Source organism: Pelophylax lessonae (genome assembly GCF_965119305.1).
Source record: "Pelophylax lessonae genome assembly, chromosome: 1".
Lineage (NCBI taxonomy): Eukaryota > Metazoa > Chordata > Amphibia > Anura > Ranidae > Pelophylax > Pelophylax lessonae.
Genome location: NC_138768.1, coordinates 805,045,594 through 805,059,793, shown reverse-complemented (window position 1 = coordinate 805,059,793; position 14,200 = coordinate 805,045,594). Strand labels below are relative to the sequence as shown.

The 14,200-nt window shown below is 46.5% G+C and overlaps 1 protein-coding gene across 1 annotated transcript in view; it reads left to right on the top strand.

Moving 5' to 3' along the window:
- Positions 1 to 14,200, top strand: part of HTT (huntingtin) — a 427,987-nt gene that overhangs the window by 141,671 nt on the left and 272,116 nt on the right. The window contains exons 14-16 of the mRNA XM_082256463.1: positions 7,090 to 7,208; positions 7,335 to 7,446; positions 13,710 to 13,847. Coding sequence (XP_082112589.1) covers positions 7,090 to 7,208; positions 7,335 to 7,446; positions 13,710 to 13,847 — 369 coding nt within the window. The remainder of the gene's footprint in view (positions 1 to 7,089; positions 7,209 to 7,334; positions 7,447 to 13,709; positions 13,848 to 14,200) is intronic.

Genomic DNA, 14,200 nt, shown 5'->3' with positions numbered 1-14,200 from the left:
ATCCTTGGGATTACACTCCTTGGATGGGGCTCAGACAATCAGGGTACACTTGACTACTACGAACTTGGTTCGTAAGACGAACTCACTTTTTGTGATCACGGATAGCCCTAGAAGGGGGTTGCCTGTGTCTGCCGCGACCATATCTAGATGGACCAGTCAGACGGTGGTACAGGCTTATTCTGTTAAAGGTCGGAATCCTCCGTTCCCTGTTAAGGCGCACTCTACTCGGGCGCCTAGTGTTTCCTGGGTCTTCCGCCATCAGGCGTCAGCGATCCAGGTTTTCAAGGCGATGACTTGATCGTCGGTTCATACATTTACATCTTTTTATAAAATTGATGTGATGGCATCATCAGATGCCTCTTTTGTCTGCAAGGTTCTGCAGGCCGCAATCTGAGGAGACTGTTGGTCTATTTCAAGGGTTTGTTGGGTTTTTCACTTAGGTCTCATCTTTTGCTCGATGAGTCCTTGATGTTTCTGGTTGGCTCCGGTTGGGCCTTCTGGATTTTGATTTCTGTTAGCCCACCCCTCATTTGTGGTACTGCTTTGGGACGTCCCGAGTTGTTATTAATCAACGAGGACTACGTCTGTCAATGAGCGACAGAGAAAAATGGATTTTTGTAAAATCTTACCATAAAATCCTTTTTCTCTTAAGCTCATTGACAGACGTAGTACCCGCCCCTCTGTTTTGGAGTTGGGTTAAATTCTCTAAACACTGCTTTGTGACATAGCTGATTTGCTGTAGCAGGAAGTGAGAGGATATACCCTCTGGGACTGCCCCTAGGGTGTGGCCAGAACGTTTTCTTTCCTGTCTAGTCCTACTCCTGTAGAGGGCAGCATAACCCGAGTTGTTATTAATCAACGAGGACTACGTCTGTCAATGAGCTTAAGAGAAAAGGATTTTACGGTAAGATTTTACAAAAATCCTTTTTTTTTCCTCTATCGTCCATCGACAGACGCAGCCTCATCTCCATGAGCTGAGTGGGTTATGCTACTCCTGCTGGTGGCAGCATAACCCACTCAGCTCATGAATATGAGGCTGCGTCTGTTGATGGACATCAGAGAAAAAGATTTTACTGTAAGATCTTACAAAAATATTTTTTTACTTTGCGTGGGCTCCGGCTTTCGTTTTTGCTGTCTTTTAGCATTGAGTGGCCCTCCTTTTCCCACTGAATGACTTGCACATCTTTTTATATTTTGTGGCATTTTCCCTTGAACTTTTTCATGACCTTTTGACTTTTTCATGACCCAGAAGTCTTTAAAGCCTAGATGCAGAGGTTTTACTTCCTTTGTGACTAATTTTCATACCTAAATTGTTATAACTGGGGCAGAGATGGGGAAAAAAACTGACAGGTGTTCTAATGCATCTCTACTCTATCCAAAACTAAAAAAAAAAAAAAAAAAAAAGTTTGCTTTTAGTTATACTTTAACTTTAAGATACATTTTTATCTCATCTCCATTTTCTCCTATAGGATGTCAAATGCACCAAAAAGCATTTTAACTGTTCATTACACTAATAAAGGCACATTGCAATGTTTAGGTTGCACTGACGTCTGATGGTTTTCTTTTTTTTTTTTTTTGTATATGTAGTCTTTAGCCTGCATGTGACCACTCTCATAGCTGACATTCTGTTTACATGGTCCGGAACCATTATGATTGGTCACTGTGACAGTCGGGGCTGACAGCAGTTGTGCACAGCATCTGTTGCTAGATGTCAAAAGGGACGATGTAGAATAAAGTACTCTAAACATGGCTCATCCTGCAGAAGAACATTAATGTACATATTGCTGATAAGGAGTTACAGTGAACCCATTTTCAAACTAATTCCCATGTATTCTGCATATTACAGTTGATTAACCTATTGTTAAGAGTAGCTGAATTATCTCTTCACAGAAAGTACTCTTCCTCTGATGCTAGTCACATGACCAAAAGGCAGAGTATGACTATTGCCATGATGTCTGTTATGGGGGATGGCTGATTTGACATTCAGGAAGCACTGTCCAGTCATTGGTCTAAATCAACTTTTATCCTCCTTTTTTTTTTTTTTTAATAATTTATTATTAATTTTATTTTTTAACTTTGTTTATTTCAAACGGTGTACTATTACAGAATACACGTCATATATGCAAGTTACAATGAACTTCTTCTGTTTATATACTGTGGCAATAAACAATATCCGTATAGACTAAAATATAAAAAGAATAAGCTGTCTTAAATTTGCAATAATGCATAGAATATACATTGACATGAAGGTCAATCATGTTCAGTCCAAGAAGTCTTACTTGAAAGTCTTACCACGACCAGATCAACTCCTATTACTGGTAAATGTAGAAGTGGAGTTACACCAAACATCCTAAACTTTATAATATTTATGGAGACGTTTTCTGTGATGGTCTTTTTATATGGGGCCTTTTATACTTTGGGGGTTAGTCAGTGGTGTATTTAGGTTTTGTGCTGCCCTAGGCCTGACTAAACTTTTGCACCCCCTAATTTAAATATGACCCACCCCTTGCTGTAAAGGCCACACCCCTTCCTGTTTATGACTCGCCCTGTCATCTGTAAACCACAGACCACAACCACAATCAGTGCAGCCTCATCAGTTCCCGTAAGTTTAACCTCATCAGTGCCCATCAGAGCAGCATATCAGTGCTGCCTTATTAGTGCAGCCTCATCAGTGCCCATCAGTGCAGTTTATTAGTACCCACCATGGCCGCCTCATCAGTGGCCATCAGAGCAGCATATTAGTGCCCATCAGTGCAGCCTATTAGCGCCCATCAGTGCAGCATATCGGTGCCCATCAGTGCAGCATATCAGTGCTGCAGCCTTATGTCACTGGATTAGTAAGATTACTCCTTTCTTTTAGGATATTTGGACTTGTGTTTGCTGTCACTGATTGTAATCAAAGGATTATTTCACTTGTATAATAAATAGGAAGTCTGGAGTCATTATATAAATAAGTGAAATAATCAGTGGCAGCAAACACAAGTCCAAATATCTTATAAGATTGGAGTAATCTTACTAATCCAGTGACCTATTGCGAGACACATATGAGGTGAGCAGGTCCAAAATATTATTGAAATCATATACAATTAAAAGTCTTAATTGTATATGATGCAATTCATTATGCTCGCTCAAGAACAAGGATGTTTAAAGAAAGGCAGAGCATTGGGCTGCAGTGCCACACTTATTAGCATTGGCTGCCATCAGGCCAGTTGTATTAAGTGTGGTTGGTGGCCTGCAGTCTGTCCAAATGTAATGACCAGCCGGTATTATCATACCGGCAGGTAGCAGTGTGACTGCTTTATGGGGGTACCAGACTGATTAGCCTCCTGGACCCTGCCCTCCGGCCCAATTTGCCCCACAAGACTGGCACTATACTAAAAGTGTAGCCTAAGCCGGCGGGGACCAATTTTGTGCGGGAGCCGGGAGAAGGCTGTTTTTTTTTTTTTTTTGTGCAGGGTGCAGCTTTTTGCTGCCCCCCCTGCAAAGTGCCGCCCTAGGCCTGGGCCTTGTTGGCCTAGGCCAAGATACAGCACTGGGATTAGTAAGAGCATTTATTTGCATACATTTGTGTTGTTTTACAAGCCAGAAATATTGTTTTCTTCAAGAGCGTTCTAATATATCTGGGCCAAAGTACCTCTTTGAGTATACCAAGAAGACAGACTTTTAATGGTTTGAAATAGGAATAGATATTAAAGAGATGAGTAAGTTTATATCTTGCTTCCAAAATCTAGATACCAAACTGCATCATGGTGAGAGCAGCTTAGGCAATTCAATGTGGTCATGCAACCCATAGTGCAGAGACGGAATGGGGTGAGATATGTTGGTGTACAATATACAATTGAATTTGTTTATTATTTACCACTGGGGAAACTGAAAGGTGGGATAAGCAGACCTCCTCCCAGTCCTTGTTGATCCTCCTCTTTAGTAGAGATCTTTTCACTGATGGTCCAGCATTTGGTCACTTGGCAGGCATCGGAGCTAGCGCACAGCAGTAATTTTTGTAGGCAAGACTGGTGTTTTAGCACATCGCCATTTCGTTTACTTGTCTGATTGTGAAAGGATATATGGATTTTTTTTTTTTGCAAATTCTTTAAAGTATCCAGCATTCACAAGCAATAAAAAAACAATGGAAATCTACTTTTAGGAAGTAACCCAATCAAAGGCCATGATTCATCAGGGAATGCAGCATCAATTATATATAACATAAAATGCATGGGTGACCTGGTTAGCATTACTTTGAAATGAAGTAACTATCTCTAGACTTGAAAAAGTTGTAAGCAATGATGCAAAGGATACAGCAGTTTTACTCTGAATAAGGAGGAAGGGTAGGTATGAGGTAAGGGCAGGAAGGGGAGGTAAAAAAAAAAAGGGTGTAGCTTTTGGCGGCGGGATGAAGGAATGGTGTTAGTATACATTATTTTGGTGGGCTCAGGATGCATAGAGGGCTTTACCCTCTAATGAAAATGTAAACATATTCCAATGGATCCAAGTTTTTGAGTAAGCTCTTGTGTCTATGTTGTGCAGAAAGTACTAGGTCTTCCATCTTGTTCACTTCCTCAACTTTCAAAAACAAGAGCAAGATCGAGGGAAGGCGTGGATCTCTCCACCTCCCCACAATGCACGATTTAGCAGCTTAAAAGAGGTGATGTAGGATCAAATTTATTGTACATTTTCTCGGGAATACCTGAGATGTGCAGGAGAAAAAGCACATATATGGATATTTTAATTGGTATAGAAGTCTGCTTTGAAGGATTTTCTAATCCAGTTGCAGTTGTTTGCTCTAAAGCCACCCTCATATGCTCCGTCAACCTATCAGCATTTGTCTTCTCTTGCCTTTTTTATATGTATATTTATATATATATATATATATATATATATATATATATATAGTGGGTACGGAAAGTATTCAGACCCCCTTAAATTTTTCACTCTTTGTTATATTGCAGCCATTTGCTAAAATCATTTAAGTTCATTCTTCTTCCTCATGAATGTACACATAGCACCCCATACTGACAGAAAAACACAGAATTGTTGACATTGTTGCAGATTTATTAAAAAAGAAAAACTGAAATATCACATGGTCCTAAGTATTCAGACCCTTTGCTGTGACACTCATATATTTAACTCAGGTGCTTTCCATTTCTTCTGATCATCCTTGAGATGGTTCTACACCTTCATTTGAGTTCAGCTGTGTTTGATTATACTGATTGGACTTGATTAGGAAAGCCACACACCTGTCTATATAAGACCTTCCAGATCACAATGCATGTCAGAGCAAATGAGAATCATGAGGTCAAAGGAACTGCCTGAAGAGCTCAGAGACAGAATTGTGGCAAGGCACAGATCTGGCCAAGGTTACAAAAAGATTTCTGCTGCACTTAAGGTTCCTAAGAGCACAGTGGCCTCCATAATCCTCAAATGGAAGACGTTTGGGACGACCAGAACCCTTCCTAGAGCTGGCTGTCCGGCCAAACTGAGCTATCGGGGGAAAAGAGCCTTGGTGAGAGAGGTAAAGAAGAACCCAAAGATCACTGTGGCTGAGCTCCAGAGATGCAGTCAGGAGATGGGAGAAAGTTGTAGAAAGTCAACCATCACTGCAGCCCTCCACCAGTCGGGGCTTTATGGCAGAGTGGCCCGACGGAAGCCTCTCCTCAGTGTAAGACACATGAAAGCCCGCATGGAGTTTGCTAAAAAAACACCTGAAGGACTCCAAGATGGTGAGAAATAAGATTCTCTGGTCTGATGAGACCAAAATAGAACTTTTTGGCCTTAATTCTAAGCGGTATGTGTGGAGAAAACCAGGCACTGCTCATCACCTGTCCAATACAGTCCCAACAGTGAAGCATGGTGGTGGCAGCATCATGCTGTGGGCGTGTTTTTCAGCTGCAGGGACAGGACGACTGGTTGCAATCGAGGGAAAGATGAATGCGGCCAAGTACAGGGATATCCTAGACAAAAACCTTCTCCAGAGTGCTCTGGACCTCAGAGTGGGCCGAAGGTTTACCTTCCAACAAGACAATGACCCTAAGCACACAGCTAAAATAACGGAGTGGCTTCACAACAACTCCGTGACTGTTCTTGAATGGCCCAGCCAGAGCCCTGACTTAAACCCAATTGAGCATCTCTGGAGAGACCTAAAAATGGCTGTCCACCAACGTTTACCATCCAACCTGACAGAACTGGAGAGGATCTGCAAGGAGGAATGGCAGAGGATCCCCAAATCCAGGTGTGAAAGACTTGTTACATCTTTCCCAAAAAGACTCCTGGCTGTATTAGATCAAAAGGGGGCTTCTACTAAATACTGAGCAAAGGGTCTGAATACTTAGGACCATGTGATATTTCAGTTTTTCTTTTTTAATAAATCTGCAACAATTTCAACAATTCTGTGTTTTTCTGTGAGTATGGGGTGCGATGTGTACATTCATGAGGAAGAAGAATGAACCTAAATGACTTTAGCAAATGGCTGCAATATAACAAAGAGTGAAACATTTAAGGGGGTCTGAATACTTTCCGTACCCACTGTGTATGTATATATATGATCTGTTCTATAGCAAAGTTTAGACATAGTGGATGTAAAGGGAAGGCCTACATCTGTTTATAGAGGCAGCTTTAGTAATAAGAAAAAGCAGGGGGTAAATATTGGCGCAAAAGGATAGAATACTAGACCAGGCCAAGAGTAGCAAAGGGGAATAAAAATTTGGATAACAAAAATAATTTCATAAAAAGCCCATTACATAATAAAGTCCATGTGATGCTCACTCAGGTGGCAGCTCTCTGTGGGAGCAAGAAGCAGCACTTGGGAGGAAACTAAGAGAAAACACAAGCACCTTCTAAGTGTAGCTTATAGGGACTTTAATGGAGGTAAAAACAGATTCTATTCACAAGTGTAGTAAGTGTACAGGCATGTAGCTCAAATATATGCCTGTAAACCTACTACCCTTGTGAGTTTCTGTTTTTACTTCCATTAAAGTTTTTATAAGCTGCACTTAGATAGGGCACTTGTGTTTTCTCTTAGTAATAAGGAAGTCTGTAGCAGGGTGGAAATTTATAGAACACAATTTACTGTTTTTTTTTTTTTTTTTGTAAAAGGGCTAAATCAGAGTCATTTGCTAAAATCCATGGGTCACAGCCGCCAGTCATCAGATAGCAGTGTGGATCGGTTTGTAACAAAAGAGGAAGTTGTGGAGCCTGGTGACCTGGAGAACAAGGTAATAACATTTCTAACTTGTTAGAGCAGCAAAATACCTTTCCTTAGTGATAGTCTGAGTGTCATTATTTAAAATGGACTGATGATGCTACTGTTGAACTGTTACTGTGCTTTATCCAATTTAAAGCCATCTCGGATAAAAGGAGACATTGGACACTACACAGACGGTGATGCTGTTCCCCTTGTTCACTGCGTTCGTCTGTTAACGGCTTCCTTCCTGCTCACCGGACAGAAGGGTGGTAAGAAGTTTAATTGATATTTGTATTGCCTTTGGGGCTTTGGAGGTTAAAATAGCTTGCAACATTTCTGCAGATATTTGAAGATTAGGGCTTTGATGATAACTTGACTGTATAACAATGTCTGTAACACGCCATAGGCTAAACAAAGGTACACTTTAAAAACTTTTTCTCTTACGTCCTCCGACAGTCGCCGCCGCTTCATATTCATCACTAATGGGGTAATTGACCTTTGCTCCACAGGAGTAGCTAGGCAACAAATAGTTAATATCAAAGCTTTTAACATATCCCACCCCTAGGGGGTGGTCCCCTCAGTCAATACCTCCCTGCTTCCTGCATTCCCAACTCAGTTTCTAATGCCTAGCTTAGGAGTAGGCTGGCTGTTCCTGTGCTGGGGCTCTCGGTCTCAGCTTCTTTTCTCTTTTTGATTTTATTTTGAGTTTTCTTCTCTTTCTTTTACTTAGCTGTTGATTTTCAGCATTAGTTAGCTCTTCTGATGAAGATGATCGTGCGGAGCTGGGTCTCGGACTGGCCACCCTGGATCCCAGGGCTCAGGGCCAGGGGCTTCCCAGCCTGCCATCGAGCGTTCAGCCAAGGGTAACCTGGCACATTGAACGACCCATCCCTGTTCGCTGCAGGGATGCTATCTGTGAGGTGGCTACCTCACTGGACGCCATGCGGTTTCGCACCGCAGTTCCTATGTGTCCTGGCTGCGACACTCCCTGTCATTCAGTGCAGCGGTTTGATCGCTGGAGCAGGCTCCCCACGCCATCCGGATGGTAAGTGTGCATCTATGTGGGGACCTGTCTGTTTGGGTGTCAGTCTGGGACTGTATGACCCTGCATGTCTGTGTGGCTGCTGAGCTCCCTGTCAGTTCCTGTGTGGAATTGCTGCCTGTGTGTGGGCTATTAGGGGGGGGCTCTCCTGCTCTGCTGGATGAATACATGATGCAGTCTGAGTTTTGGGCATGCTGTGCGGCGATCGCTGCTGCGACCCGCCATTTTTTCTGCGGCAATTAGGGTGGCCGGTCCTGTGTGGTAAGGCGCGGCGTTTTGGCGCCAAACACCGCCATTTTGGCGGCGATCGATCAGGCCACATGTCGGCGCCATTTTCTATTTGCCTGTGGAAATCCTCAGCCGAGCGGCCATATTTGTGTAGCCTCTCATAGGCTTTATAGGGGCGGTCAGTCTTGCATCACTTCCTTTTGCTCTGGGACAGCGATCGGTGGCAGCAGCCTGTGGATCTCTCCATTTTCCTGTATTCCTTGCCCAGTGTTCCTCTCCCTGTGGGGGTCGGTGTATTCAGCGGGTTCGGGGGGCTACGCTCGCCGCGATCTTAAAGGGACAGTGCTCCTTTTTTCCTAATATTGCTGGGGCATGGATTCTCAGGATTGCAAGTTTCCTCCCACCTTGGTGGGGGGCCAAGGGGCTGCTGCTTCCCCCGAGGGGGCTGATCTGGCTACTATTGTGGCAAATTTGGCTGCTCAGGTGCAGATACTGGTGGCTGATCGATCCACAAAACGGCCCAGGTTATCGATTTCCTCTGATTCAGAGGGCGATGGGGCTGCTATGGCTGTAGTGCCCTTCTCAGGGTCTCACTCATCTCTAGACCTTGTGGGGTCTGAAGGGGAGGCTGAGGTGGAAGGGGTTGATAATTCTCTCCCTGGCTCGTCTGAAGAGCTTGCACTCATGGATGAGTTGGTTGCTTCTATCAAGCAAACGCTGCATTTGCAGGATGAACCATGTCCTCCTGTTTTGATGTCCTCTTATGGGATGCAAAGGAAACGCAAAACATCGCAGGTTTTTCCTTGCTCTGAGGAATTTCAGCGCGCGGTTGATGAGCAATGGCGCAATTTAAAGAAGCCTTTTGCTGTTCCGAGTAGGTTCAAACTGCGTTATCCATTTACGCCCTCCACTGATGAGCGTTGGTGTGTGCCGCCTCAGGTGGATCATGCAGTGGCGATTTTGAATAAGTCCACTGCGATCCCCGCGGAGGATACCCCGGTGTTCCGGGATCCGACGGACAGGAGATTGGAGTCTCTGGCCCGTCATGCTTATACGGTTGCTGGTTCTATGCTGAAGCCTATTTTTGCTTCAATTATGGCAGCCCAGGCTATTGCGGATTGGACGCAGGTGCTCAGGCACACCCTGGTGGCTGACTCGGCCCCGCCGACAACTTTGGCTATGGTGGATCAAATTCATCAGGGTGTCATGTATTTGTGTGATGCAGACTTAGATATGGTCCCCTTGGCTGCGCGTCTTTCTAGTGTGGCGGTGTTGAACCGTTGCCTGATATGGCTGAAATGTTGGTCTGTTGACCAATCTTCCCGCAAGACTTTAGCTAACTTGCCCTACGCGGGATCTCGCCTTTTTGGCGAATCTTTGGATACTCTGATAAAGGGTATTTCTGGGGGTAAGAGCACTCTCTTGCCCCAATCTCACAAGAATAAGTTTGTTCGTGGTAAGAAGTATGCCTCGTTTAGACCCTCTCAGGGGTCCTGTCGTGCCTTTCGGTCTCACTATAAGGGCAAACCCTTCAAGGGCCAAGGCTCCCAGAAGAAGCCGTGGGCGGGTAAGCAGAAGTCCGCCAGTCCGGGTCCGCTGCCCATAACAATGCGGCCTGAAGGGACGCCCTCACCCGATTCTGGGGTGGGGGGACGTTTGCTCGGTTTTCTTCGACCCTGGCTGGACCGCATTCGGGACAGATGGGTTCAGGAAATCGTTAGTTCTGGGTACACGATCGAGTTTCTCTCTCGGCCAGCGGGCAGATTTTTCCCCTCAAACCTTCAGCTGACTCCGGAGCGCTTGCAGGATCTGCACCTGTCGGTGCGGGACCTGCGGGCCCAGGGAGTGGTGGTTCCGGTGCCTCATCGGGACAGATTTCGGGGGTTCTATTCCAATCTGTTCACTGTGCCCAGAAAGGAGGGCAAGGTACGTCCGATTCTGGACTTAAAAGCTCTGAACCGCTTTGTGCGGGTTCGCAAGTTCCACATGGAATCACTGCGCTCAGTGGTGGCTGCCCTGGCTCCGGGGGAATTCATGGCCTCCATCGATCTGAAGGATGCGTACCTTCACATCCCCATTTTCGAGGGTCACCAGAGGTACCTTCGATTCGCCATTGCGGAGGATCATTACCAATTCGTGGCGTTACCCTTTGGTCTCGCTTCGGCTCAGCGGGTTTTCACCAAGGTGCTTGCGCCGGTTCTGGCTTTGTTGAGAGCCCGGGGCATTTCTGTCCTGGGGTATCTGGACGATATCCTGATTCGGTCTGCGACCAGTCAGGGCCTGGTAAACGACCTGTCCATCACGATGCAGACTCTGCAGGAGTTCGGGTGGACGATAAACTTTCCAAAGTCAACTCTGTGTCCGTCGGTTCGTCTTCCCTACCTGGGAATGATCCTGGACTCTGCTCAAGCGAAGGTCTTCCTGCCGGAAGACAAGCTCCGGGCGTTTCAGGACGCAGTCAAGTCCCTCAGGGACAATCAGTACTCGTCCCTCCGGACGTGTATGAGGTGTCTGGGATTGATGGTCTCGGCCTTCGAGGCGATTCCCTTCGCCCAGTTTCACACGCGGGGTCTCCAGGCCGAGATTCTGGCCGTGTGGGACGGGTGACCGCAGTCTCTGGATCTACAGATATCATTGAGTCATCGTGCCAGAAGGGATCTTCTGTGGTGGCTCCGGTCCCCGGCGGTGTCGGGGGGGCAAGTCTTTTCACCCTTTCTCATGGACGGTGATCACCACAGATGCCAGCATGTCGGGCTGGGGTGGTGTTCTGGGCGTTCTGTCCGCCCAGGGAACTTGGTCGGAGGAGGAATCCTCCCTTCCGATCAACATTCTGGAATTGCGAGCAATATATCTTTGCCTTCTTCGTTGGACGGACAGGCTTCTAGGCCGTCCAGTTCGGGTGCAGACGGACAATGCCACGGCGGTGGCCTACATCAACCACCAAGGGGGCACCAGGAGTGCCCGGGCGGCTCGGGAAGTAGCCGAGATTCTGTCTTGGGCCGAGACGCACGTCCCGGCGATATCTGCAGTTCACATTCCGGGGGTGGAGAACTGGCAGGCGGATTATCTGAGTCGCCAGACCTTGGACCAGGGAGAATGGTCCCTTCACCCGGATGTTTTTCAGATGCTGTGCGCGAAGTGGGGGTCCCCAGATGTGGACCTGTTCGCGTCTCGTCTAAACGACAAGGTGGAAAGGTTCGTAGCAAGGACGCGCGATCCTCGGGCAGACGCCTCAGACGCGTTAGTGGCGCCTTGGCGTCAGTATCGTCTGATGTATGCCTTTCCACCGATTCAGCTGCTGTCCAGGTTCCTTCGCAGGTTGGCCTCGGAACCGCACGCGGTGATTCTGGTGGCACCGGACTGGCCTCGCCGGTCTTGGCACGCAGACCTCGTGAATCTGGCGGTCGACGCTCCGTGGCGTCTACCTCTTTGAGAAGACCTCCTGTCTCAAGGACCGATATTCCATCCTGCTTTACAGTCGCTAGCTTTAACGGCCTGGCTGTTGAAAGCCAGGTCCTGAAGGATAGGGGTCTTTCCCCTGAGGTCATTCCCACTTTGATCAAGGCCAGGAAGGCCTCTTCGGGGAAGATTTACTACCGTACTTGGAAAGCTTACTTTGCCTGGTGTGAGTCCAGGGGGTTCTCCCCTCGCTCGTACTCGGTATCGAGAGTGTTGGCTTTCCTTCAAACGGGCGTGGACCAGCGTTTGGCGTTGGCCACGATTAAAGGTCAGATTTCTGCGCTGGCCGTTCTCTTTCAGCGCCCTGTGGCGTCTAACTCTTTGGTTAGCACCTTTGTTCAGGGGGTGCGACATCTTGTCCCTCCTAGGAGGGAGCCTTTGCCTCCATGGGACTTGAACCTTGTTCTGTCCGTGTTGCAAACTGCTCCTTTTGAAAAGATCAGGGAGATCTCGTTACCTCTGTTGTCCAAGAAGGTTGCTTTTTTGGTGGCGATCACTTCGGCTCGCAGAGTGTCGGAGCTGGCGGCCTTGTCCTGCAGCTCTCCCTACTTGGTGATTCACTTGGATAAGGTGGTCTTGCGACCTAATCCGTCTTTTCTTCCGAAGAGGATTTCGGAATTTCACCTCAATGAGGACATTGTCTTGCCTTCGCTCTGCGCGAGGCCAAAGCATCCGAAGGAGGTGGCTTTACATTCTTTGGATGTTGTTCGGGCGATCAGGGTTTACCTGTCGGCGACTAAGTCTTTTCGCAAGTCGGATTCTCTATTTGTCCTTCCTGAGGGGCCTCGGAAGGGCATGGTGGCATCGGCTTCTACCATCGCCAAATGGATCAGGCAGACCATTGAGCAGGCCTATGCTTTGAGGGGGAAGGTTCCTCCCGTGCCTGTGAAGGCGCACTCTACCAGATCTCTGAGTACGTCTTGGGCCTGTCATCATCGGGCTTCTGTGGCCCAGGTGTGTAAGGCGGCGACTTGGTCGTCAGTTCACACCTTCTCCAAATTCTACAAGGTGGATGTTCAGGCATCGGCGGATGCTTCCTTTGGCCGCAAAGTTCTTAGTGCGGCAGTGCCTTAGGGTCCCTTGCTTTGGGTCCTTGGCTGTTGGGGATGTCTTCTCCCTGGGTTACTTGTTTTCCTGGGTTGTTGCTCCTGTTGAGCACGTTTTCATGTTACCCAGTTGGTTCTCTTACTTTGGTAAGGTTCCTTTTTCTCTGTTGTGGGTACTGCGTTACTTTATGCGCGGCTGCGTTTTTTTCCCACCCCTCATGTTTACACTGCTATGGGACATCCCCATTAGTGATGAATATGAATCGGCGGCGACTGTCGGAGGACGTAAGAGAAAACTGAATTTTTGTAAAATCTTACCTGTAAAATTCCTTTCTCTGAGTCCTCCGACAGTCGCCGCCCCCGCCCCTCTTTTGGGGTTTGTTTATGTACTCTACTGCTATGCTACTGAAACTGAGTTGGTAATGCAGGAAGCAGGGAGGTATTGACTGAGGGGACCACCCCCTAGGGGTGGGATATGTTAAAAGCTTTGATATTAACTATTTGTTGCCTAGCTACTCCTGCGGAGCAAAGGTCAATAACCCCATTAGTGATGAATATGAAGCGGCGGCGACTGTCGGAGGACTCAGAGAAAGGAATTTTACAGGTAAGATTTTACAAAAATTCAGTTTTCTGCATTGCCCCACAACATAATGTTTTTGCTAAACTTTCTAAATTGTTTTTGTATCTGCTTAAGATTTTGTTTGTTGTGAAATTTGATTAGATGTGTAAGTGATTTATTTTCTTTTTCCTCGTTCAGCTCTTGTACCAGACAAAGATGTGCGGGTGAGCGTGAAAGCACTGGCACTAAGCTGTGTTGGGGCAGCTGTAGCTTTGTATCCTGAATCCTTCTTCAGCAAGCTGTACAAACTGCAGACAGACTCTGTGGATCCAATAGGTACCAGATGCTCTTTTTCTAATTGCTAAAGTCCACACCATTTTATAGTCTTCAGGAGAGGACTAGCCAGGGGGGTCGAGAATAAATTTGCCATTGACCACTGTTTCTGAATTTATTTTAGGTTTTAGGGCACCATTAATTGCTTTACAGGCTTAGTCCATATGGTAGCATATGGAGGTTATATGTGGCATCAGTATGCCTGCCAAAAAAAGCTACATTATAATTCTGGAATGGATACTATTGCCTGTCCCTAAACTATTAAAGCTCTACTCCCAAGTTGGGCTTGTGTGGTTCAACATTCATATTTCTAAGTTGGCTGGCTTCTTTCATAAGGCCTAACATTTTGGGTTTTA